Source organism: Gasterosteus aculeatus, chromosome 9 (assembly GCF_964276395.1).
Source record: "Gasterosteus aculeatus chromosome 9, fGasAcu3.hap1.1, whole genome shotgun sequence".
Classification (NCBI taxonomy): Eukaryota; Metazoa; Chordata; class Actinopteri; order Perciformes; family Gasterosteidae; genus Gasterosteus; species Gasterosteus aculeatus.
In genome coordinates, this window is record NC_135696.1 from 20,105,556 (window position 1) to 20,132,540 (window position 26,985).

The window sequence follows — 26,985 nt, forward strand, 5'->3', positions numbered from 1 at the left end:
TATTTTTAGGGCAGCGGCGGCAGGACACGAGGCCCGAGGCAGCGAGCGTCCTCTCGGCACGCTCCTCGCCGGATTTACAGTACCAAACATTTACGCAACGCGCTTCGACTGCGGCCTTCGCCAAACCCGCCTCCTCTCCTCTCCTCCACCGCCGCCTCCACCCACTCCTCCTCCGGGGGGCCGGTGTGTGTGTGTGTGTGTGTGTGTGTGTGTGTGTGCGCCTGTCGGAAGGTATTGCATCGCGGCTGAAGCGCAATCAGGCCGTGACTCTCTCCGACCGGCGATTATGGAAAACGAGCAAACCACAGAGACGCCAGAGGAATTATTACAAGGTCTGAAACTGTATTTGGCAAGTTTTGCTTTCTTAAACAAGTGCATACATGTACAGCTAAAAGCATTTATGTGGGTTTTTTTATTTATTTTTTATGCCAAGTGCTCAGATTAGTCACATTCTATGTTTGACAGGACTGTCTCCAGAACTAAAGTACACCAACAGATTGAAAAGAAACAAGTGTGATGGGGAGGGGGGGGGGGGGCGGAGCCTGTTATGAAGAGTACATACCTTTTATCTTCAAAAATATAGCAACACAATGTATTTAAAAAGAAGAATCAAAAAAAAAATTATACAGCCATGTTTACGAAGTATATACTTCCCTTGTGTCCAATATGTACATTTCCATCAGTCTCTCTGGGGGGCTTGTGTGTGTCTGTGTGTGTGTGTGTGTGTGTGTGTGTGTGTGTGTGTGTGTGTGTGTCCTGTTGTCGGATTACAAAAGGAAAAAAAAAAAAAAAAAAACGTTTGAGAACCGCCGGTGAGCACTTCAAGGGTCCCGCTCCTTTTTTACCTTTATGTCCCCGGCCAAGATGGTGGCTATTTCCCCCTGCATGAAGGCCCAGGGCACGTTGGAGCCCACCAGCGGGCACCGCTCGCCGCTGGGGCAGTACACCTCGCCGGTGGCGCCCTGCTGCTTGATGCTCTCCCGGGAGCAAGGGAAGCAGAACTTGTGCGACGCCACCGACGGGCACTGGACAAAGTGGGTGTCCTCCAGCCGCTCGTGGCACAGGGTGCAGCACAGCGGCACGCTGCCGGGCGCCACCGAAGAGTCCGGGATGCTCTGCAGCGGCGGCGCGTGGGGGTCCAGGGCCCCGGGCCCGTGCTGGGCGGAGGGGTTGCCGCCGACGGGGCCCTCCCTCTGCGCCAGCCTCCTCTGCGAGGCCGAGGACGGCGACAGCGGGCTGCCGCTGTTCCGCCGCGCGCCCGCCGCCGTGGTGGTGGTGGTGGTGGTGGAGTGCACCTGGTTGGCGTCCTTCGGCGAACCCGCGCCGCCGGCGTTGTCGGTGGCGTGGATGAGCGCCGCCATGGGGGACTGGCCGTTCTGCGCCGTGGCCGCCTCGGGGGGCGTGGTGCGGCTGTGGGGGGAGATGGTGGAGGGGGGCGCCGACGAGAAGCCCGGCAGGGCCACGGGGGGCATTTTCAGGACCTCGGAGGGCGACGGGAGCCACGGTTGGCCCTCGCCGCCGTTCATCTTGTGGCCGCTGCCCTCGCCGTCTGGCTCCGGGGAGGCCTTCCTCTTCATGCTGCGCGGGTGCTTCCCTCGGTCTGTGGAAGAGGAAGAGGAAGAGGAAGAGGAAGGGTTAACACAGCCACACAAACGCATCCAGCGGGCTGCTTGTGTGAATAACGAAACGCTGCCGAAGTCTTTGTTTATGTGGCTGTTGTGCGTCGGCCGAAGCTGCGCGCACGCAGCGAGCGCGCGCACGCACGTGAGCGGGTGCGCCTCGGCAGCGTGGCGGTAACAGCGTGGCGGCTTTAGACACACGTCAGCACCGGAAAATGTGCTGACACATCTTTTTTTTTTTTTTTTTTTTTTTGTCCACTTAAGTTCCTGTTTTTATGGCAACTGCCAATTGAAGATGCACCGCTGAGGGGAAACGGGGGGGTGGGACCCGCATAAATACCTGTCTTAGAGGAAGTGGCGCCGGGCTCGTACCCCATCACCCTCTGCATGGCGGCGTGCTCCTTCTTAAACCGGCTATCGAACGTGTGCAGCGCCATCAGGTCCCGCACCGTCTTGCCCTTGACCATCCAGTCCTTGTGGCTGTCCGACATGTCCGACAGGCTGTCCGGCCTGTGCTTCTCCTTCAGCTCCTCCGCACGCTTGCCGTGCTCCCCGGGGCCCGGCGCGGCCAGCACCCCGGACAGACCCATCTGAGCCGGCCCCGGGCGGCCGTTGAGCGGGTGTATGGTGGGCATGCCGCCGTTCACCAGGTTGGGGGGGACCGCGCTAGTCCTGCGGGGGTTCGGGCTCTGGCGGTTCAGCTCCGGGGGCTCGTCGGGTTTCGGATATCCGTTGGGCAGCGGGAGGCCGTTGGCCTGCCGCGCCGTCTGGTACTCCGGGCCCAGCCGCGGGGGCCGGTCGGAGAGCGGGTAGCGGTCCAGCGGCTGCGGCGGACGGGAGCCCGGCTCTCCGGCCGAGTGGTTGATCTCCTTCCCGGCGTGGTGGGGCTTCCCCGGGCCCGGAGAGCGGCCGTCCTGGAAGCCGTGGGCTCTCTTCAGCTGCCGGGCGGTCTCGATAACGAATTCGATGCGGTCCGCCCCCTCGTAGTTGACGCACCCGCGGCAAACGGGCTCGGTAAAATCCCAGATCATCGCCCACGGCATGCGGGGCAAGTCGCACAGGTAGCAGGACTGCCGCCGGGAGGCAGCGGCCGCCGCGGAGGACATGTTGCGACCCCGAATGCTAAACTCTCTCCAAAAATGTCCGTCGGTTTTTTGTTTACGTCGCCGGAAGGGAAGAAACGAACCGAAGAAATGCTCATTTAAAAAAAAAAGAAGAAAAAAAAGAAAGCCCAGTTGTATTTCCTTTTCCCCCGCGTCAGAAAGAGTCGCACCGACCGGAGCTCAGCGCCGTCGTGTCCGTTGCCTCCGCGCGCCTCCGTCTGAAGAGCGCGCGCTCCACGATTCGGCTCGATCTCTCAATGTAGGGCCGTGACGTCAGCGCTGCTGCGGGGCTCTGTTTACTGGATTCTTCGACAAACGCCGCAGGGCGCATGCGCGCCGGGTCCCTATCTTTGTCTGGGCGAGCTCTGCTCTCGGAGATCGTGTGTGTGTGTGTGGCTGGAAAGTGGCGTCACTCTGCGGCGCGGTTTTCCTTCTTTCCGTGTGTGTGACCGTTGAAGTTCAACGTGCAAATTCACGACAGTAGAACTCTAGATACTACTGACCCCGATACCACCACAGTATATAAATACTTTGTCACAAGTCGAAGCCTTAAGAGCACAATTGTATTGTCATTGGTGAGCAATTTCTCAATGACCCAATATATTATATTCTCAATCAATAATTATTTACGCAATAGTGCAATAATATGTCCGTCGTTCAAACGTTGCGGCTGATAAAGTCGCAGCTACATTTAAGTACTTAACCGTTATTTTCTGTTATCTTAACCACTGCATATAATACTTGTTTTGATCTTGTTTGCACTTTACCCCAGGCTGCTGATAATTTCCCCACTGCGGAACTAATAAAGGATTATTTTATCTTATCTTATTTTATGACACTATTGTGTAATAAGTGTCTGTGAAAATAACTAAAATTGTCGGAATCTTGTAATAAAAAGTATAATATTTACCTCTAGATTGTTTTGGACTAGAAGTAGAAAATAGAAGGAATTAGAAATAGTAAATTAAAGTGGCTCAAAATTGTACATAAATGATAAACGCAATATATTTGTTTTAATTAGCTGAAGCAAAAAAAAAGAAACATTAGATCCCAGCCTGCAGCCTAGCCCCTGCTTCTGTTATAATTGTAATTTTCACCCATTTAAAGTTGGCCTGCTTTGTTGCAGTTTCCACTTTGGCATCCAAATATAAACTTGGCTTTGAAAAGAAAAGCAATGCAATGAAAAGTGAACATCAGCAATAAAACAATACTTTTCGGATAAAGTTGTACTTCCAGTAGAAACTGAACACAGGCTTCATTCTATTGTTTTGGGTTGCAAATTGTATCCCTGGAGTTGGAGGCAGAGTGAGAGCTCTCACCGCTCTTTCCTCCTCTCTGTCCACAGGGAACCAAAGAGGTTTTATAAATACCAAAACCCTGAGCAGGGAGTTCAGCTGACAGCCTGCACACACACACACACACACACACACACACTCACACACACACACACACACACACACACACACACACACACACACACACACTCCTTTTACTCGTCCACAATTGCTGAATCCACAGACTTTATTTTGAAGAGAAATTTGAATAAAAATATATCAGTAGTATTTATCTACAATTACTTGCAGAGCACATAGTACCATTAAACATCAATACATTAGTGGAAAACATTCATAGGGCTGTAAAGTACAGGGTTGTAAAAACGGTTAAACACTGTCTGCAGATGAAAGCAACAAGTGTTGTTGTCTCTCTCTCTCTGTTGTTCCGGTGTCAGGCGCCCGTGACGTCACGGCAACGGCAGCCAATCACAGAAATCAGCTGTTTGTTGTCAAGCAGAGTGCGAATGATCTTCTTCCCCCACCAGCCCGCTGCTGAGCCGAGGACAGACCAGTTTTTATGACGCCACAGTTACATGTTGTTATTTGTTTCACAACAACCAGTCACATGTATTTACATAACAAAACATTACAACAAAATCCATGAAAACTGCGGCACTAAAACGCCGTGGCACTGAGACTATGCCAGTCTACGATATGGTCCCCGTGCACTTTAATGCGACTCTACACAATCATGAATCCTTACTGTTAATAGGAAAAGATAACTAACAAATAATAATATGAAGAGTCTGAAGCCACATTTTTTTCCACCTCTAAATAAGTAGTTTTTTGGGCAATCGACTGAAATGACATTAGTGGCTTGTTTTTGTTTGGGTACCTTTCATCGTGTGGGAGTATTGCAAAGCGTTTATCTCTAACCGCCATGTCAAAGTTTATTTTAACATCAACCCAGAGTCTGTTGACCTTTTAGAACAAACAGTAGATTCCAGCCGCGGCCTTTGTGCTTCAACAGCGAAACAAATAGTAAAAGAGAAGAGAAGAAAAAAAATCTAATAGAAGCAGAGAAAAGGATTCAGTGACAGGAACGACCTGCGGTGTCTTGTAGTCTCAGTCCCTCGCGACAGCTGATGAGAAGAGAGGGAACAATGCGTCCTTCTCTTCTGCGGCGACGCCTCGGCCTGCTGCAGAAAACATGTTCCAGAGCAGCACGTTGATCTAATCCTGTCGCGTGTTTCCATTTAAATCCTATCAAGTGAAACCCGTCTGTCTCATTTTAATACTTAAGTTCAATGCGTTTGCCTTTCACCGGATTCAATTAAATATGTTTGGTCCTTCACTTCTCAAATGGAAACACAAAGCATGAAGTGACAACATGGACGACATTTCCCACATCGTTCACTCAGCACCGAACTGAACACTGAAGTAAAACTACGGACCTGCCTGCTCTCAGAAAACGTTCTATTCTCTCATTCTCGTTGATTATGTTTATGCTTGAAACGTCCTAAGGGTCTTATTTCAGTCCGCATGAGGCCACTTATACTTTGTCTACACTGTTTTAAAGCACTCATTTCGACTCACCATGATAAATCAAGTGAGAAGCAGGAAAGACTTTCTATAAAATCAGACTTCTTTCTGTGAGCGGAGGAGTCGCCCCCCGATGGCCATTAGAGAGAATGCAAGTTTTTGAGGCCCTTCCCGGAAGTAATGTTTGCAACAGCTGACGATCCCAGGCAGCCGACCACTTCTGCTGAAGCTTCCTGAGGTCTATCCGTGAGTGCATTATTTAGGACGCCCCTCCTCAAAGCTGCCACCCTTCCGATTTAGAACCCTGGGTAACAAGTCCATCCTGCAGGATGTGGGATGCTACGCGCTAACGCAGCTCCGTCAGCCCGTGTTTTGCCCGATCGGCGGGCCCTTTAAATAGCCTCCCCGCGGGGCCGCTGCGTTGGGAGATTTGCAGACTTGGCCTCGTGTCCGCAGGGGGTCGAGCCGGTCAGTTTATTCAGCTTAGCCGTTTCACATGGGGGAGGAAGTCGCCACGGTGGGAAGTCAACCCCGGGAAGAAAAAAAAAGGCACAGCTCCGAGGTGACGCCGAGGTCAAACTGGAACTGGAATGATTAACCGTTTACAGTCAGAGGAAATATCCTTCGGGTTTCCTGCATCGGCGACTTGACCCAACAGGCCGCCCGCCATCAATTAAAAGCTCTTATGAAATGCTTGAAATGTGGCAATTCTTAATAATACCAAAGGGTAAAGGGTCTATCCTCTGTGTGAATGGTGTATGCAAACGTTGGGCAACCCGTTTAAAATTTGATGAAATTGAAAAGCTTTGCCCCGATATTAGGATTCATCCTCTGGTGACCACGAATAGCAACGGCAAGCTTAAAGTCAGGCTGTCCAGTAATGGCTGACGGTCTTTGTCCCCATATGTTTTGTTTCTACCAGCTGTCGGTGTATTTCTGTCCAATACGGAGGTGATGCTCGGCTCTTCTTCAGGCACTGTGGGACTGAAACAGAGCCGTTTCTCCCTCGGCCTGCACTGACACACGTCGTGTACATACCGTTTCAAAGGGCTTTTCGTTAAACGGCGTGTTTAGAGCCGAACCCGGTGGGACGGCGAAGGCTAATCCGTTTCTCTGTTTGAATTCCAGGCCAGTTCTTAGTTATTTGGACAGTCGTTTCCGCCCCGAATGCCTCATCTGTTCCACATCATCAAAGGCTTTTTTTTTTCTCTCTTTACCAAACCCTCTGTTTAAAAATTAAACCCTTTTTAACACATCAAAGCTAACACTACAAAGCTATTTGCTCAATTATTAAGAGCCCCCCCCCGCCGTCCTCCCCCGTGCACTAGTGCCTCGTTGGCTGCCTTCAGCAGGAGGTTCCACTGTACACAACAGGTTGACTTCGGGGGAAGCGACCGCCCTCGTTTGTGTCTCCACTTGTTGACTTCTCAAATATTGGAGCTTGAGGAAAACAATAATGGTTCGAGGTAAAATAACAAAGTGAGTAAAGTCGTTCTGACGAGTGAAGTAAATGAGTGAAGAAATCGCAACGTCCAAAATGAGCTGCGCTGAGTCATCGCGCCGACAACAATTAGCAATGTGTTGAATTGTAATGTTTTGATATTTTGTTTTTTGCCCCCAAAAAGCCGGTAGAACAGATGCTATAGAGGGTTAATATTTACACGACCTTTCTGGCAATACTCTACATGAAACTAATAATTTAAATAAATGCCATTATTTGAATACAATATATAATAATTTTTCTCTTTCAAAAGCATTTACACTGACATTTTACAAAAGACAACTACACCACCATGAATACCGTCAAAATAAAACCACGACAGACACTTTTAATAGCGTAGTTTGGTACATAACTGCATAATCGACCCGTACAGCCTCATTTTGATTGAGGACCCTGCAGGACGTCCAGTTCTGTCGTTGCAGGGATTTCTGGGTAACCGCCCCCCCCCCCCCCCCCCCCACACACACACACACACAGATGCAGGAGGGTAAACAGCCTCGGCGATGCAATTTAATCTCCCAATTTAATCCCAATTATCGGCACATAACCTCATTGTCAGGGTATCACCAGTAATGAACTGCTTCCTGTTTACTGGGACGTCGTCTTCTTCTTCTTCTTCTTCTCCTTCTTCTTCTCTTCCAGCTGCAGGACGGTTGGCACGGGGCCAACAGTCTGTTTACCACTTCAACAAGCACATCCTCATCTCACGTACATGCAGGGAGCCATCCGGGCCGCTCCGCCTGCAAACGCCCCCCCGACACACGGACGCGTCCACCTTTCCTACGGGGACGCGGCCCATCGACAGACTTCCACACGGGATCAATAAGTGCTGGAAACAGAAGGTGATCGGACACAGAGAAGATGATGGTTCCAGACCACTGAGTGGCTTTTAATGTTATAAGGGAACTCTTCCTTTATCTCGCTAATGGAATTAATTCATCTGAAACAAGAAAACAGCCAATATGAATACGATGTCACGACTGTCTATAAAAGCTAAAACATCCTTTGGCTTTGGAACTTCTGATCATGCATTAACATTTTGATGGATCCGCCCAAATACCTGCAGAAACAAAGACATTTGCATCAGCTTCAGCTGTACTTTGTGTCTAAGTAGCAAACCGTGAACATGTTAAACACACGCCTGCGATGAGCATTTAGCATGTATAACATGTTAACACTCCCATACAGGTGTGGATGTGATCCAACAGCAACATGCTCCATGGAAACCATGACAACAGAAAGCCAATCAGGATTCGCAGAAAGTTAACAGAAAAAAAAACGGCCCGTTTTCTTTACCAGGTTTTCTTTTCGTGATCCATCTGATGGATTCTAAGATATTTGGGTAAATATCCCGCCCCCCTGGAATCACCCTGGCATACTGCACCCGTCGCAACCTTCTCAAAAACGAACAGCCAAGTCAAATAAACCCGTGGAGAAAGACTTTTGGACGCCTCGCATCTGGAGCCGGAGCGCTGGTGATGTCACCGGGGGCGAAGTGAAAGGACAAGAGAAAAACAACAAGGCTCTCTTTTTCCCCTCGCCACCCCGCCGCCCCTCCCTCCCCTCTCCTAATCCTCTTTGCAGGCTTGCAGGGAAAGGTCGGCCAGCTGCCAAAGCAAGGGCTGCTGGGAAAACGTGACTGATGCCAAGCGGCGGCGGCGGCGGCGGCGGTGTGGCACGCAGCTTTGTTCTGCTAGAGGCCTCGATTGAAACTCAGAACTTTATGGCCTGACTGGACCATCGCCAGACTGAAGCCCCGCCCACCTCGACCCCTGTTTGTTTAACGCTTTCATTCTGTCACGCTTTGTTGCTTCGAGGTTCTCTGACACACACACACACACATAAAAAAAAACCTCTCTTTCGTCCCTTAAGCTCCACGGCTCTCTTACCGGTTTGGTGCCAAGGACTTCCTGCCAAACATCCGACGGTTGCCATGGCGGCAGAGGGAGAGAGAAGACAGAGACAAGGGAGCTGAGCGTCACATGGAGCCAAAAATAATGACTCATTGCTGGAGCCAGATGTGCCACATCTGCAGCCGCGGTGGGGATTGTGTGATTGTGTGTGTGTGTGTGTGGGGGGGGGAAGCAGGGGGACGGCTGCCAGATTTGAAAGGGGGATGTAGGGTGGGGGGGGGGGGGGGGTAGGACAGGGCTTCCAGTATAACAGTCTACATTTCCAAATAAACCTCCGAGGGGAGGGAGCAGCTCAGGCCTCAAGACGGGAAATGATCGGAATTTCCCTGGAAGAAAGAAATCTTTTTCTTTTGTTTTTTTTTTCCTCCTAAAGAGAAAGGAAGCTTAAAGAGCAGACGGTGGTGGGGGGGGCGTCGTCGTTACCGAGCTGACGCGGCGGTGGTGATGGCAGAGTGGAGCCTCTCCAGCTCCTCTCGTCAGGAAAACGCTTCCAGACCGCAGACCACTTAAGAGGCGGGAGGCCGAGGCTCCCTCTCTCGCTCCTGCGCCTCAGGGAGAGAATCCTGATCTGTGAAAGCCGTCGCTGGAGGAGACTCGAGGAGCAGGTCGGCGTTTCCCTTTCCCCGCCGGCGCTCCTCACTCTTTCCGACGGCGTCTGCAGGGGCACCGGCTGCTAAAGTCATCAGCTGGGGAGCCTTTGACTTTCATGGTGGAAGCAGAAATGTCCCCCCACCTCCTCCTCCTCCTCCTCCTCTTCCCGAGTGCGGCGCCGGCCTTTCTCCGTTCAGGTGCAGCAGGCCGCTTTGCCAAAAATAACCTCAGAGCCACACGGCAAAGTTCAACCCCCCCCCCGTGATGCGGCCGAGGCGAGCTGCAGATAATCACAGCTTACGCAACGTCCCCGACTGACCCCGACCAAACCGCGTGGGTGTTTCGGGGATTTCTTCCGGGCTTGCCAACTCCAAAACGCCGAGCTCGCCACGAGTTCAAAACCGCCGGGCCGATCGGCGGGCGGCGGCATGTCGGAGGGAGTTCCTCCCCGACGGTTTGGGAGTAAACGCTGCAGGCAGCAGGAGGACAGGAGGGCGTCTTGTCGCTTCTGGAGATCCGACCGATCCGAGAGGGATCGTTGAGGCCTTCCAACGCTTCCACCAATACCAGCCGTTGCTGTTGCACCGTAGGATTGTGGGTAGTTTAGTAGATGTCCATGATGCCGTGAATTACCACGTTCACCTCAACATGCTGTCGATGTCGTGGCTAATAATCTAAAATCCATCAATCAGAACAAGAATCACAGTTTCGCCTCTCGCCACTGCTGATGCTGACTAGTGTTAGCACGTTAGCACGTTAGCTGCGACTTCCTCTAATGAGTCAAACTCCAATTCAGGTCTTCAAACCTTTCGTTTGTCGTTGGACGCACACAGAGCTGCTGAATCGTGACTTTTGTAACCGGATATATAATGGGAACCTCCAGGAAGGCCGAGAAGAAACAGAGAAAAAAAAGCCTCCCGTCTGGTCGTGTTCTTATGAGCACTTTTCCTTTTTGGGAGGAGACGCCTGTAAAGAAATGACGACCCCCGGCGGCCCCTCCCTGAGTCCTTGAGCCGCAGGAAACGGTTTTACGATGTCTAGCACATGAATCCGTCACCCGACACTTTTTCAGTTTTCCGATATTTTCCAAGCCCCCTTCGACCCCCCCCCCCCCCCCTCCCCCCTCCACCCTCCCTCTCACCCCCCTCTCCCCCCTCCTCCACCCCCGTCTCTGTATTTAAGCCTCCGGCCGGCTGCTGTTGCGCTGCTGCTCGATTTGCTCGCTGCGTGTCTGAAACACCGTCGCTGCAGACTGCAGTCTGATTGCAGTCATTATAGGCAGATGTGTGTGTCGGTGTGTGTGTGTGTGTGTCTGTGTGTGTGTGTGCGTGCCTTTTGTTATGAATGTGGTCTGCGTTTGATTCTTTCCAAAACAATCAGACAGGATGGAAACAGCATCATCCGTCTTTGTGTTTATTTGCATATGGTCATCTTTAGTGTGTGTGTCTGTGTGTGTGCGTGCGTGTGTGTGTTCCTATTCCTTTTTCTATTCTCGGCGCTGCTCATAAACCCTTTAACTCACTTAAGTCCCGCTGACCGCCCATATAACCAAATTGTCGGAGCTAATATAAAACACTGCCGGTTTTATGAACAGTAAAACCTTCGAATGAATCCACGTTTGTCGCCATGCAGAGATTCACCAGCAGTGCAGCAGTTGTGGAGGCGGCACAATAGAGGAAGATTACTGTGAGGAACTATTGGGCCGACAAACAAAACCAAAAAACCCGGATGGCGAGAGTTGGTGTTGTCTTTTATCGAGCGCCCTCTTACTGAGCCGATGACTGTTTTCCAGCCTGCAGCTGCGTGTCATCACAGTGACTCACGCCTCCAACACAAACTGTACAATTACACCACAACGGTCCCTGTCACCGAGGTCTGTGTGTGTGTCTCTCTCCCGCGCGCACACACGCCGCTGTCCTTTACCAAATGCATCTTGATATTTACACCCTTCCGCTTCTCTGTTCCCGTGTTATACTCTGTTGACACTTTGTTGCCACTTCCTGCAGAACGAAGCGCGACATGAAACAGAAACGTTGTCGCCTTCCTGAGGTAAAGTCATTCTTTGAGCGGCCCGTGGCAGCCGGTTACGTTAGCTCATAGCTCTGACCACCCGGCCCGGAGCTAAGCTAACGTAGCTAACGCAGCTCTGGGCGGGTGGTTGGGAGCGTTTACCACAGGAAGACAACAATTCAATTCCAAATGCACAGCGCGGCCGTCGGCAGCTGCAGCCAGCTGCATTGCCTCGGCAACACGTGTAAAGGAACTGATCCCAGAGCTGTTTTGGGCACTACGAGTATTTCTACACCGACACGACTTCTTCCAACCTGTGGTTGTACTCGCGTGGATGTGTCACTGCCTGTCGCTCTTATCTCTGGATTTGATTTCATCGTCTTCCTGCTCTGTTGCGCTTCGAAAAAACTTTTGCTCAATTTCACGTCCTCCAAATGGATCTGCACTCAGACTGCTTAGGTCTGCACACACACACACACACACACACACACACACACACACACACACACACACAGGGTCAGAGTACACTGGGTGCCCTTGGCGAGACAGATAAGCCGGCTTTATGTGATTACGCGGCTCGGCCCTTGTGCAACCCCATGACGGCACTCTGATTGGAGAAGGCAGAGAGCTGACAGGAATTTACCAAAATAAAAGCCGGAGTATGAGGTAGAAGTACTGTACTGTGCTGATACTGTGGTATCAGTACAATAAGAACCAGCCAGAGCTCTGCGGAAATGACAATAAATATGAATTAATTGTTAATCAAATGACGCAGCGCTGATCCGTCCGATTTGTGTTGCGGGAATCAAACCCAAAATCACTGCGCAAGTTTAATGTGAAATTGTACTGCGGTCACATTTCACACTGGAAGAACAAATTAGATCACAATCTGCGAGGACGAACGACGCCGAGGGTTAAAATAGGTCAACGCTGACGAAATCGAAAACGCTCGTCCTGCCCGTCTCGCACTCGGATGTCACAAGCGTTTTGTCCCTCCGCTCTTTCGCTGCATGACGTCTCCACTCCCACCTGCCCCGCAGTAACCTCCATGTCCTCACTAACCCCGCCTATCACCTGACCCCCACACACACACACACACACCTGTTCAGCCTAGTAGCATCTACACAGTGGTCACTCAATGCACCTGCTGCACGCCTGAATGTGCCTCATCTTTGACTTTTTAATGACCACTTTGACACGTGACACCCTGAGGAAGCTCACGTGCCGAAGGTGGCAGTTGTCGTGGTCGTGACCTTGGCGCTGGTCTCCGTCTGACTTTCCGTCTCCTTCAGCACACGGAGCCGGGTGATTGGAGAACGCCCCCCCCCACCCCCTCCCTCCCTCCACCTCCCTCCACCACAATGATGGCACGGAGCCAAGGACAAATGTGAGTGATCTGTTCCTTGAAGGGCGGCGGAGAACAACAAGAACCAAACGGCTCGCTGAGCTGGAAAACCTGCGGAGGAGCGTCGGCAGCCATGTCGAAAGGCCCAAACGGCTGTTGGACTGATTCAGTTATTTGTGGTGGAGGTAAAAGGTAAAATGTTTGTTCTGAAAAGACCACCAGCGACGGGATCTACGGTGTTGCAAAGAAAACAGGCGGGCAGGTTTTGTGGCCGTTAGAAAAATGTCCCCCTGAGAAAAAATCTTTATTCAACCTTCAAAAAATAGACTGAAAGAAACCTGCAAAGAAAATGTTGACAATGTTCTTTAGCTGAAACACTAATGACCGATTTAGTGATTTAGAGAAATCCGCACTTTTCACATTTTGCCATGAAGAAGCTTCTAGAATAAATTTTTGATATTTATCCTCCATGTGGTACGAGACGTTTGCTCGATGAACTCTGGACAGGATCCAACTCTCAGGCCACCAACCGCGGTGATGGATGACAGGTCTCCCCATTGCATGACTTCTCCCACCAATCCCGAGGCCAGCAGCGGGGGGGGGTTATGGGTAAATCCCCGCTCCAAGATCACCAGATCACCACGAGAGCCGCTGGGGGGGGGCGGGCCGCTACGTCTCAGTCACCTTCTTTTTCCGGCTGGTTTAACCTTTAGCCGTTGAACTGGACCCGCGGGCGGTGAGCTATTAATAGGACGGAGGCGGTGAGACGATGAGGAAACCCAGAGGACATTTAGTGCTTCATCGGCAATGAATGATTACGAATCGAGATGAATCTGTGATAAAGGACAGCGCAGCGATCTGGAAGGTCAGACAGGCGAATGCGATCGTTCACTTTGCAGGAAATCAGTTGATGAGGAAATTTAATTGACGATAATACGTCGTATGAGGGTTTGATCCAGTTGGGGAGGTTCTCCAGAGGCACTGAGCCGCCGGGCGACGCTCGGCCGGACGTCCCCCCCCCCGCTGGCTGGCAGTTTCCAGACGGTGCGACTTCCATCAAAGCCTTCCTGCGCTCAGCTGATGTCACTTGGCTGCCGTCGACCGATACACAAACCCCCCCCCCCTCTCCCATTCATGCCGTCCCATAATAGCTCCACGCGCCAGTGAGCACGCACAACGCCGCGCGGCGCCAACGCGAGCGGGGTGAACTTTGTTCGGGGGTTGCCTGTTTGGAGAGCCGGAGTTACGGATGACCTCATTGTTGTCTGGATGAATGGCTTGTTTGAAACAAAAACAAAAAAAAAAGCATCTGGAAAAAAAAAAAGCTCTCCCCAATCAGTCAGGAGTCCTGTTGGGGCGAGGAGCACTAAGTGGGGGGGGGGGGGCGCCGCTCGCCGCGGAGCCGGTGTTTATGGTGGGTTTCCTGCCATTGCCACCCTGACAGCGGGTGACCAGCTGCTGCTCCCAAAACCTTCGTTTGTTCGCTCGGAAGTTTCTGTCTTTTAAACAAACGGGAGGCACAATCACAGGAAAAGGCAGCGGAAGCAGAAGTCGTCGCCGCCTCGCTGCTCGTTTCCCACCTTCCCAACGCCGACGTTTGCTTGAGATCGGGCCCTCTTGTGCGTTCCCGACAAACACACAAAAACAGTAGGCAAAGCTATTTTTCCACCGTGAACTAAAAGAAGTGGAAGTGAAAAATGGTCAAATAGAATACTTTGGCATCATTAAAGCACGTGTCGATCAAGCCAAACATCAGGCGTCGTCCTGTTTCCAACACTCGGAATGAGGCCGGTGAGTCGACCTGATGTGAGCGCGGCAGTTTGTTCTGGTTCCACAAAGCGTCGGGGCTTCTGTTACCGACCGGGAGCCTTTTCCCGCCGACACACAACCCCGGGACTTTTCACATCGGCCCCCGGCGCTGCTTCCCCGACGGATCCTCGACCTCTTCAATGCTCTGCGTTGTCTCGACCTCTGTGCGTCCAGGGAGGATCGGGGCTCTCGCTTGTCCCGCGGCCCATTGTCCCGCCGCTATTGAGGGAAGGGAGCGTAAACCAACACTCGCCGGTTCACATTCGAATTCAATGTGGCCGAGACCCGACACCATGTGAAGCGACGGCTCGGCTTCTCTCAGAGGGATCTGGTTGCTATAAAAAAAAAAAAAGGTTTATCTCAGCGTCAGAGAGAGGGAACACGAGGGAGAGGAAGTGGGCGAGGAAGACGAGGCCTGTGAGATGATGGCAGCAGAGCCAGCTCTTCATCTCTCCCCCACCTGCACCGTTGAAGAACTCAAGAAGCCTTTTTTATTTTAAACAGCTCTTTCAAAACTTCCATTCCTCATTCAGACGGCGGTCAGTCATCTGCAACAGCTGCTGCCTGGAGGTCATGAGCAGAGTTAACGCAGGAGAGTGATGGTTCCGTGGTCAGCGCTCCTGAAACCTGCCGAGTCAGCGCTCTGCAGCGGCCGGTTTCCTGCAGGCAGTCAGACCGTGAGCGAATGAATCGGACGTTTTTTTGGCATAAATTTGCAGAAAAGAAGTAAAGGGACGGAAAGTAAACTGTCCCATGAACGCTCCTCGCGTGACCCACTTGGCCGGCGGGGGAGGAAACAAAGCGGCGGTTTCCACCGAGTCCTGCTGACTGGGCGAGCTTCATGTTTGGTTAAGCGGAGGGAAAAAAAAAAACGTGAGTCACATCATTCTTTCCTGCCACCGTACTTTTTCCCTCAAAACCGGCTCCAACTGTCCTCCCGATTGAACCCAAAGCAGCGCGGCCGTTTCGTATGAGCGCGTGTGTCTGGATGGTGTCGGGTGGAGACCAGCTGGATGAGCTCTGATGAGAGGTGGATGTACTCGTGGTCGAAATCAGGTTAGGAAGCTCTGGGGAGTTTTCCTGTCGCCATCTTGGATCACTCCCTTCGCAATGCTAAGCGGAAGTTAGCGCATTTGGAATGCGCGGTAGCGACCTGTCAATCAACCGTAGACCCCGCCCTAAAATACTCTGCTTTATGCTCTTTAAGTTTTTTTTGTTTTTTTGCATTTACAAAATGTCACCGCGGCTTCTACTCGTATTCGTATTGTGAGCAGAATGTTATCAGACATCGTCCCTCTCAGGTCCTATTTCTGGTCTCAGCAACGACAGATTCAGACTTTTGAGTTTCCTCCCCTGATGTCAGTGAACCTCACACAGTCGGCCTCCTCCGATCATCCGCCGGCGGAGTTGTTAGCTGTGCGTGGGGAATACGGGGGGGGGGGGTATTATTTTCTGCTTGAATGGCAATACCACAGAGCTCCTATTACCCACAATGCATTATTCAGCCAGTCAGCCGGTGAGCCAAATAGAGAGATTCAAAGATCCATACAGACGGCTTTGGGTGTTTTAGCTGATTGACTTTGGTATATTTTACATAAATCATCTGCAGAACTTTTTTTTAAAGTGTCTTTCTCTGCTTTCTATTAGATTCAATGGAAAAGTAACTCATTTAGTTATTCAGTGCTTTGTCATATAGAGAATGTAAATGTATTTAGTTACTTTCCACCAGTAAAGGATATAATGGGAACATAATCACATTAAAGGGAAGGAAATGTCCGTTTTTAAAATGAAGCCAAACCATTACACATTTATATTTAGGATTTTATATCTTTATCTCTGTGCAGATTTCCGACAGCATTTAAATCCAAACGTCGTCGTTTTGGATGGAAGTACGTGTGACGTAATACACACCATCCGTTTGATCATTTTCATTTCTAACCCTTTTGCGTGGACCTCGGCCACTGGCGTTGGTGACAAGAAGACTCCCGGACCCACTCGCGTCCCTGGAACCCGTCCACTTGGTTGCTAACAGAAGGGCGTTTCTCGCTTCTCGCTGGGCGCGGCGACCAAAACAACGGCGGGCGGGCGGGGGGGCAGCCCGGGAATGATGCATGATGGGAGCTGGAGAGAAAACCGCGGGCGCGGCCGACCTCCCTAAATATAGAGCGTGAAGCTGAGAGGGGAGGCTGCGTGTTTACACCGACCATTAAACTCTGTGGCGGCCATGTTGGAAGTACGCACGAAGAAGAAGAAGAAGAACCAGACCACAGAGTTTTAAATGTGGACATGAACACTTTGATCGGGGAGCATCGTTTCACGTCTAGTTCAGGGAGGGAATTCCATCCCATGCCTCTGAGAACAGAGTAAACCCACACAGGGCGTCGACAGCCGGGCATCCCTCACGTTGCATAGAAGATAATGGAATCGTGAATGCTTAAAGGGGAAATCAATGGAATGAAAACACAATGAACCGGGCAGGACAACCTAACCCGGCGCTCGGGTACCAATGGTTGGCACCTTGCCTGGTGGTCAATGATGTCAGCGTATGAATGCGTGCGAATGGGGGAATGGTGACCGTCGTTTTCTCTCCTTCCTTTCACGTTTCAGAGGGATTCGTGCAGAGAAAGTAGAAGCAGATTTTATAGAACGGGATGTTTGGGTGTAAGTTAAACTACCAGTTTGTGCGCAGCTCAAACCGTCGGCCCATTGAGAGGAAAATGAGGAACTACTCGGATGGGTTCGTTTTCACAAAGGGGAAGATTTGCCTCAAAAAATCAATTAACGAGCTCCAGCTCAAGCAACTACAACGGTAAAACATTTTAACACGAGTTCATGATCAATGTGATATAACTACATCATTTATAGTCACATGGGACCTTTTTCAAAGTACATTTTACTTCTTACATTCTTACAGTGGTTATGTACTTTTACTTGAGCAGAGGATCTGAATTCACATATTTACATCTGGTTGTTCCTCTTGAAGGGTGCGTTTTTCTTTCCTGCCGAACAAAGAGCGACGGAGCTGATGGCGAGGACGTTACATCATCAACGCTGAGAGAGCGAGAGCAGGAGGGGGGGGAGGGGGGAGATGTTCCTGAGAGGCCTGAGAACAACTTGTAGCCGCAGAGCTATTTCTGTCACCCTCCCAGAGGAGCGAGGATGTGCATGAATGAATGAGCGTGTGTGTGTGTGTGTGTGTGTGTGTGTGCATGCTTAATGCAGGAACAAACTGCAGAGTGAGATATGTGCTTGCATTCCAATGAGAGCCAAAGAGCTGTCCTTTCCTTTCTGCACGTCTCATCTTAATCTTCAACACACACGCACACACACACACACACGTGTATTAATCTGTGTTACGCACACCGACCACGTCTGACTTCCATTAAACTTGTTTATCAATGTGAGCCCTAAAACCTGCAAGCAGAGGAACATGATGTCACTGCACAAACGCGGTGAGAACACGGACCACACGAGGACGAAGACCAAATAAAGTAAGAGGTAAAGTGATGGAGGGAGTTGGGTTGTTTATTATTTGGAATATTTCCACTGAAAAGAAAGTCATAATATGATAGGTCGAAATATGTTTCAAAAAAAGGTAGAAATACGTTATTGACATCAGGTCAAAAAATATTAGCTTAAAAAATGTTTTGAAAAAAGTCAAAAAATATTAGGTTGAATCTTTTTCTGAAAAAAGTTACAATAAGTCATCTCAAAAAACGTAAAAAGAACAACAACAAAAAACAAGTAAAAAATGTTAGGTTGGAATTAAAAAAATTAATTAGGTAGAAATATTTAATGGAAAGATAAGTAAAAATATCCTGGGTCTAAAATGTCAGGAGAAAAAGTCCAAATAAGTCAGGTCTAATGTTTCCACCTGATGTCTCCTCTCTTGAGGGAAACATCTGTCTCCTCGGCAGCTAAACGCTCCGCTGGGTTCTCCACCACCTCTCTGCTGTCAGCTGCTGAGCAGGTGGAGCACAGCGGGTTTCGTCGGCTGCCCCGAACGATGCTGCGTCCGGTCCGCAGCGTGCGGATGACGCCAGCAGCCGTCGCCCCGGCAACCAGCTGTTAAACCGATGAGGCTCGGTGGTTTCCACTGAAGCAGAATAAGCACGGAGCGCTTTGCGCTCTCCTCTTTCAGCAGCGTGGCCTCGAGTTATCGATTTCGCGTTCACGTCTTCGTAGCGCTTCGTCCCAGAAACCCCCGGCGCCCTCGTTCTTAAACACAGGGATCCGCTCTCAGACTTTCACTTCTTGGTTTGTGCAAAAAAAACTCTCGAATATCCCACAACCAACACCTCTCAGAGCTGCAAGAAAAACAACACTCACAGAGGGATACTCACTATAAACACACACTCAAACCCGTTATACATGCGAGTCACACTCGTCCACACAAAGCTACTACTACACACACACACACACACACACACACACACATTCACGCTCGTCCTTCATGTTGGAGAGGACTTCCACATCCTTCCTGGAAAAGGCCAAACCACATTTTACTATTTTGTCCGCCGACTTTCACACACACACACACACACACACACACATCAAATAACTCCATTATCCTTCTCCCGCGGCTCCCTCCAACAAGGCCGCCCATTCATCCGCCTCACAGGCCGACGTGCCCGGAATCAGATTGCTGCTCTTCTTAAACCCGCCGGGCAGCACAAAGACCAGAGTGTCCTGCGTGTGTGTGTGTGTGTGTGTGTGTGTGTGTGTGATGCTCACACCTGAATGCTAATGGAGCAGCATTTCATCTTGTGAGTGGAGGGGAAGGACGGGCAGGTGAGCTTAACGGCACACGTTTTAGTTTTCGGACGTCACATCTCACGATTGTTACAGTCGGCAAAAGAAAAAGCAGAGAAGCGCCACTCGTCGAGCTGTCGTGTGACAGAGGGCCCGTGAGGCTGCAGGTCACAGCCGCTTGACCTCTGGGGAATATTCCACCCGGTCGAGCTTCCTCCAGCAGATACTCAAAGTACTTTACTCGGGTGTTAAACCTCTGCTCTGCTTCCTCCCAGAAGTATTGTACGCGTTACTCCACCAGATTTGACATCTTTTCATCTTTTCCTTGTTTCTCCAGATGTGTTGACGCTTTGTGGTAGCGGAGGAAACGTTCCTTTGTGCGTTTTTTCCTGTTGCAGATACGAGGTTCTCACAGGAGAGAGTGAAGATCTCACAGAACACGATGCATTGATGTAATAAAAATACATCACACACACAGTGAATTCATCCAGAAACATAAAGTACACCAGGGAACATTTTACTGCATAAAACATTTAGCTGGTAACACTTTTACTTAATACATGTTTTGTATGCAGAACAGTTACATTTCAGTGCTTTAACTGATCTAAAGGATCTGAATCCTTCGTCCACCGCTGCTCTTCATTTAGCTCTTCGTCTACGTGCACCTCCTGCATGTAATTACCACTTCACACCCCCAGCAGGGCTGCAACAGGATGTGTGTGTGTGTGTGCGACGTGACGTGGACACAGCGGGACACTGAAACTAATCATGTGCGCTCGGCTCGAATGACCCGCAGTGTTTCCGTCACACTGAACTGGTTTCTCTCCGTCCAACCCGTCACACCATTTAGACCCTGAGTTCCTCTTCCACTACACCGGCAGTCTGCGGGCTCCTCCTCCATCACACAGCCGTCGCAATACAGGAAGTCACAATCCGGGTGCTTTTGGTCATTTTGGTTGAAATTGAGAAATATTCATCGTTATGTATCTGATCAAAACATTTTCTCCGGCTGTCACGTGTCCTGCGGCCATGTGGCTCCTCCCCCCACCCTCCTCCTCCTCTTCCTCCCGTCATCAGCCGACCTTCACGCACCCACGCTCTCCTCCCGTCTGTTACCTGGCAACCCAGATTTGACACGGGGCGGCGTGTTGCCATGTAAACCCGGGATGCGTGTGGCCTCCGTGTGGGAGGGGCGTATTGTTTTGGGATCAGAGGGACTCCTGCAGTCACACTCGGCTGTTCGTCCACACTCGTCTATTGCCCGTACGTCAGTAGTGTTTGTGTCAGTTTGCCTCCTCAAACCGTATTGTTGTGTTAATATATACATGGAAAACAAGCCATTTAAATTGATTGAATAAACTGATAAGAGAACAACGGGAACATTCGATACAATCAAACAAAGCAGGACCAGATAAACGATGCATTCGAGGACCTGAGTTTCTGATGCTCGCTGAGATCTGGTTGTGTGTAAAGGGGATCACGTGTCCGATCACTCACCCGTCCGTCTCACCTGTTTCCCGTCGACTCGTGGTGATTTCTCTCTCTTTGATATCAACGCCTCGGACTGAACATCGTAAATAGGCCTCAGCGTCGCTTCCTTTGTGAAGACAGAGGGCGTGCAGAGGAGGAGGAGGAGGAAGAGGAGGAGGAGGAGGAGGAGAGGTCGGCGGCTGCAGGGTGAAGTGGTTCAGCTGGCTCGCTCTGTAAAGCAAACATGGCTGAAGTCGAGGGTGAGGGGGGGTGGGGGGGGGTGAGACTTCAAAGGCCCGCGTGACGTCTCTCCGATAAAGACATCAAAGTGGCCGAGCCCTTCGGATGAAGCCTCCTCTTCTTCTTCTGCTCTTCTGGGAGACGCAGCGGGCCGATTGGCGTGACGCGTTTCTGAGAGTGCTCCCAAATCTCAAGTTGATCCGCATGAAATGAATCTGAATAATGAGCACCGGATCACAGTAAACACATAAAGAGCCTGTTCTCAAATATACAAACTCTGGTCCTTTTGAAGCCAATTTCTGAAAAACGTGAAGTGGCTTTGGAAGCGTTTGTGAAAAAGGAGTGTGTGGTCGTTGGGACGTGGCCTGTGTGGAGTCACGTGACCGCGGGGCGGTAAGTTCACGGCCTGACCTGAGAGAGTGTGCGTGTGTGTGTGTGTGTGCGCGCGCTCTTTTGTGATGTCTTTTCTGAGGCCTCAGAGTCGAACCACAAAACTGACAATAATAATAAAAGAAGGAAGCAGAAAACATTAAAAAAAACCTTCCCGTTTCCTTCTGTCTCTCGGCGCTTGTTGTCGAACGCGAGCAGGAAGGAGGGGTGTGCGAGCGGGCGAGCGAGCGAGCGTGTCACAAAGAGGGAGAGTCACGGAGGTCAGGTTGCATCATCGCAGCTTCCCTCTCGCCGGGCGCAGTCCGCTCTCGGCCATGTAAACAGGAAGCGGGGAAAGAGGGAGAGGAAAGGAGGACAAAGGCTTTCATCATCTGAGAATTTCCCCGCACGACCTCACGAGAGGATGAGAGGGATGTGAACGCATTGTTGTTAATGCGTCTGCGTGCATTCCTCGGATTGCAAAGCGCTCCGACTCCAGAAATAATCTCATAAACACGCGGGTGATTTAGCTTTCCTGAAGGAGCAGTTTTACATTGTGGAAGAAGAACTCACTGGTTTGTGAGCGCCGTTTAAACGCCGCGAGTTCACAATTTGCAGTTTCGTCATTTTGGTTTGGGGGCCGGTCGCCATTGTGGTGTTCCCTCTTTTTTTTTTTTTTGCAGCCGCAGGGGCGAAGCTAAATGCGAGCGGACGTCGAATGAGCTATTTTTAGTTGGAGAGGAAAGTGGTACAATTAACTTTCCTGGGGTGAAAAACAGAGGTGGAAGGGTCGGGGTTGTTGAAACACAGGCAGCTCCCAGAAGGGACCAAGGAAACAGGCGGAAGCTTCGCCTGACAAACGTTAGCCCGGATGGCCGGCCTGTTAGCGGTTAGCGGTTAGCTCGCCCTGGTAGCTCAGTATCTAAGACAGGCACAACAAACAAAAAAAAGAGCGAATACATATAAAAATGTGTAAACAAAGGAGTAATTATTAAGTGTAAGACCTGCTGCTCTATCGTCAATAAGATAGTCATTCATCAAAATGTGAGACTTTAGGTGCAGTTTAACGCCTCAGAAGTGCACACAGAAAACCGAGAACAGCCGGTTCCTTGTTGATGGGGATCCAGACTTCCTCTCAGCGTAAACAGTGTATTTCCTGAGAGGCTGTGCTGCTGATGTCAGTCGTCGTCAGACTCGCAGACAGACAGAGGGGGTCGGGTCGGAGGTCAGCAGCTCGGAGCCACAGCGCCTCCTGCAGCCATTCACTGTTTGCATCAGCTTCTGTTTCGTAGTGAAAACGGGTCTCGTGGGAAATCCGGAGGGACTTTTGTTTCTCACAAATCACGTTTGCTCGTTGTTCTTCATCACAGCCGTTCGCAGTTTGAAGATTCGACTGCTTCCAAAGGCAACTTCCCGGCCTCCCCTCTGACCCGGGCGGATGGACGACGACGACCAGGATGTTAGTTTGAGACTTAGAACCAAACCAAAATAAGGCAATAACAATCTAAAATAAAATGTGTGCACGGCTGCAGTGTGACGATGCTCTCGGGGTCCCTGTGCTGCTGCTGATGACGTGACGCTCAATAAACGATCTTAAAATGACTACGATGCTTTTTTAAATATTTTGATTGCTGCAACCAGCTAAACAACTTCTCTCAATCACTGAACTGCAGCGGTGAACGAATGTACTTGTGTATTAAAGCTGGTGTAACACAGCTGCTCTACCAATAGTTGTTTCGTGTAACTATCGGTCGTTCCTTCCAAATGTTAAAATCTGCACCGATGTGAAATAATTGGAAGGCCTCCATAAAGCGCATGGACGGAAGAACGATGAGTCGGCGTTTCCTCCGTTAAGCAGCCAGCCGGTGGACATTCAGCGCACGTGACCAGTTCTGTTCAATTACAACTAATGGAGCGAGAAGCAGCAGCCTCTTCGGACGACGTCTAATGGATTCTAGCGGAAGTAACGACTTCACGAACATTATGACGAGAGACTCCTTGCGGTTCCAATGCAAACATCTGTACAGGTGTTCACGAGCAGCACTTGCGTCGGCCCCGACGTATTTAATCCCGAGTGAGGAGCTTAGTTTGCTGCATGGTTGAACATCTGGTGTTAGAAGTGGAAACGTGGTTTTCCGTGAGAAAGTCTGGAGGGGAAAAAAGAAACTTTCCCTGAAACATGTTTACCTAAATGAGGTCACAGGTGAGTCACTTAACAGGATTATGTAGAACGATATGACGATTAGAATCAGATCCTTTGGCTATAGATTCAGCTCAGATTTCTCCAAAACATCATTTCATCAAAGAGCTGAACATTAGAAAGATCTCTGCTGCCATCTGCTGCCGAGAGAAGCGTCACCGCATGTGAAGAATGAACTCTGCGGTTTGGTCTATTTTTCACCAAATCAAAGAAATTGCCATGAAATAGGGAACATTTCTTGAAGCACAGCAATCGCCACTTTAGTTATTGTCCCACAATGCACTGCAACACATATTCTACTTGTGCATTTTGTTAAAATACACACCATTCCGAAAGGATTCAGATTCAAAAAGCTCCGTTAACGGACGACAGATTAAAGACTCCGCGTTAGCTGCACGGTCAACGTTCGCAATTAAAAAAAAAAAAAAAGCCACATTTCAGCAGCACAGAGACTTTATTCCCTTCGACTCTGAAGTTCGTCGTGGAGCCTTAAGTCTCCAATGAGCGCTTTGACAACCTTTACTGGAGGTCAACGGGAAACGTTAGTAGCAGGCGTCGCTCCGTGTCCTCCTCTCTGCTGGGATTTATACACATTATCTCGCATGTCACGAGACGACGCATCCTACTTAAAAAAATAAAAAGGTCCCGTTCATGTAAAGACCAAATTCTATACTCACAAGATTTATTGGATCCACCTACTTTAATTAAAATCCATCTTCAAACATAGTCAACAAACATTACAATATATACACTCACAATATCTTCTATGTACAGCGGTTATGGAGGCCCGCAGCCTTCTGGCACTAAATAAAAAGCGGCCGGCGGCGTCACTGTCCGAACATCTCCTGCGAGGCGTAGGTCATGTAGAGGAAGCCGTCCTCGTCCTGGTGGTCCTTGTACACCTGAGCCATGGTGAGGGACATGCTGGCCATGCCGCTGTTGTTGATGAGCAGGTAGAAGGCCTGCGACGGGAGCAGCGCCATCCTGTTCCTGTGGGACGGCGGAGGAGACATTAGGGGGGAGGGGGGACATACCTCCGGCGCTCACGTGGACGCTGGCGCCGCACTAACAAGCCATTGTGTCGCTTTAATTCTGAGCATTTTTAGGGATTTTGTGTTAATTGACAACCGGCTGGCGCGGGATTGTTGGTATGCAGGGAGCTCCCGCCGTCCCACAATGCATTGCACACAGAAGGGGGGGGGGGGGGGGGGGGGGACGGCACTGCAGTTTTAACTGAACAGCTCCAAGAAACATCCAGAACCACAATTATTATCAACAGTTATACGGAATTACTCAAACGACGAGTTAAAACAGATCCTAGAACAGCCGGCCGGCCAGAAGACTCTTAACCAAAGAAAATAAAATAAGCCTGTTGACTTTCTGCTCACGTGAAGAAACATCTAAGAAAAGCGGATGATCTTTTAAGACTGAAAGCTGCATGAAGAGTAAAACAATAAGACGCATCTTTGGCGTTTAAGGATTTTAGGACTCGTGACAAGTGATCTTCTGCAGCGCGATCACGGGGAAGCAGCTTCTCAGCGACTTACTGCCGTCAGAGAGAAGATTTGACCAAACCAGCAGAACGCGATCGGGTTGCATTCCACCTTCTCAAGAGTAAATCTTAACACCACCGCATCCAGCAGACAGTCGGACCCCAGAAACCAGAGGGAATCGATTGATTGAGAGATGGACTTTACCTGATGATGGTGACGAACTGAGTCATGGTGAGCTCGTGCGGCACCAGGAACTTGGTTTTATCCAGAGGAGGAAGATAATTCTCCCTCTCGTAGCGCTCGATGATGACCTGCGAGCAGCAGCGGCGGTTACACACACACACACACACACACACACACACACACACACACACACACACACACACAGCGATTTAACGGGCAATCGCGAGGGTTTCACCGCTAACTTACCGGGATTTTATTGGGGAATTTCGACCTGATCCCCGCCACTTCTTGTTTCCTTACAGCTGCACAGAAAAACCAAAAGAAAACATCAGATTCACAAAAAAAAGAAAAGAAAAAGGAAAGTTCCTCTCAAGAGTTTCCCACTTGTATGTTATGTTAGTTTTATTTTACCGAAGCTCTTCCTCAGTTTAAACGGTTTGTTCTGCAGCTGGGGCTTTTCGAACGGAGGCATGCTGTGCGTCTGGAACCCGTGAGGGGCGTGCGTGCACGCGCGTGCGTGGCGGAAGCAGCGGGGAGCGGGTGCGCGGGTCGACCGGGCGGTGCGAGCCGAGCACGAGTTAAATAGGGAGGAGGAGAGGCGGCTGATTAGCACATGGACGAATCATCCGCGTTTGGTTTGATCCAGTTTAGGGACGCTCACGCGCACGCACACACACACACACACACACACACACACACACACACACACACACACACACGCCCACACAGAGGGTCAACATGCACTGCAGACCCTTCTTTTCAAAAACGTGGAGAATAAACATTATAACATGTGCTCTTACTCTTCCTACATGATTGCATCAATAAAATAACACGCATTAGATGTTGAGCGCTGTGTTCTGTTTGTTTGTCCTATTGACTAAATAACTGTTTTCCTATGACTCCAAACAGCTCAACAACTAATGGCTACATTCAGTTTTTATTTTAAATGCATTTAATAATCTGAAGCTCAAACTATGCCCAATTTGTTTTTACAAAAACAAAAGAGAAACACATTTTTAATGAGTAACATGCACTTGAATTGGGACAAAATATAGTAACACCACGTGTTCTTCTCTCCTTAGATAATAATTTTGCCGTTTAGCTGAAAAGCCAATCGCGTGAGAGTATGCACGTAGTGGGCGGGCCTAAGCGGAATCGATGTCACCGCTCAGGTGTGTCAGTTAAGTTTTCTTCACTTATACCGGTAATGAAAGGATTGTGCCTTCAAAATAAAATTCTACCCGTACATTTAAAGTGTTACATAGAGAAAGAAATGTGTGCATGTAATTGTTTGACATGGCCTAGTTTAAAATAGACATATTTAATAATGGAATTAGTTCATATTTTCAAATTTCCTAAAATATTAATTGCTAAGTACTTTGAGTACATTTTGCAATTTTATAATTGGAAACTGATAACCGACATACAGAGTGATTCTTTTCAGAATGACAATACAAATATAAACCATCATCAAATAAGATTTGATTTGTGTTTGATTTGGTAATGTTGCAGTCAAGTTGTGTGTGCAGGGCACTTTATAATTAAATAGAAATTGCACACATAATAATTCG

The 26,985-nt window shown here is 49.8% G+C and overlaps 2 protein-coding genes across 2 annotated transcripts; both read right to left on the minus strand.

Moving 5' to 3' along the window:
- Window positions 1–322: 322 nt before the first annotated feature.
- On the minus strand, window positions 323–3,223 carry irf2bp2b (interferon regulatory factor 2 binding protein 2b). Its single transcript, XM_040186907.2, has 2 exons — window positions 1,960–3,223; window positions 323–1,600 (listed from the first exon to the last, which is right to left on the minus strand). The coding sequence occupies exons 1-2, from the start codon at window positions 2,723–2,725 to the stop codon at window positions 822–824; spliced, it is 1,545 nt and encodes a 514-aa protein (XP_040042841.2). The 5' UTR covers window positions 2,726–3,223; the 3' UTR covers window positions 323–821.
- Window positions 3,224–24,406: 21,183 nt separating this feature from the next.
- Window positions 24,407–26,065, minus strand: map1lc3c (microtubule-associated protein 1 light chain 3 gamma). The gene is made up of 4 exons (XM_040186942.2): window positions 25,826–26,065; window positions 25,661–25,716; window positions 25,436–25,542; window positions 24,407–24,728 (listed from the first exon to the last, which is right to left on the minus strand). Exons 1-4 carry the CDS (start codon window positions 25,884–25,886, stop codon window positions 24,566–24,568), a joined length of 387 nt encoding a protein of 128 aa, XP_040042876.2. The 5' UTR covers window positions 25,887–26,065; the 3' UTR covers window positions 24,407–24,565.
- Between the last annotated feature and the right edge of the window lie 920 nt (window positions 26,066–26,985).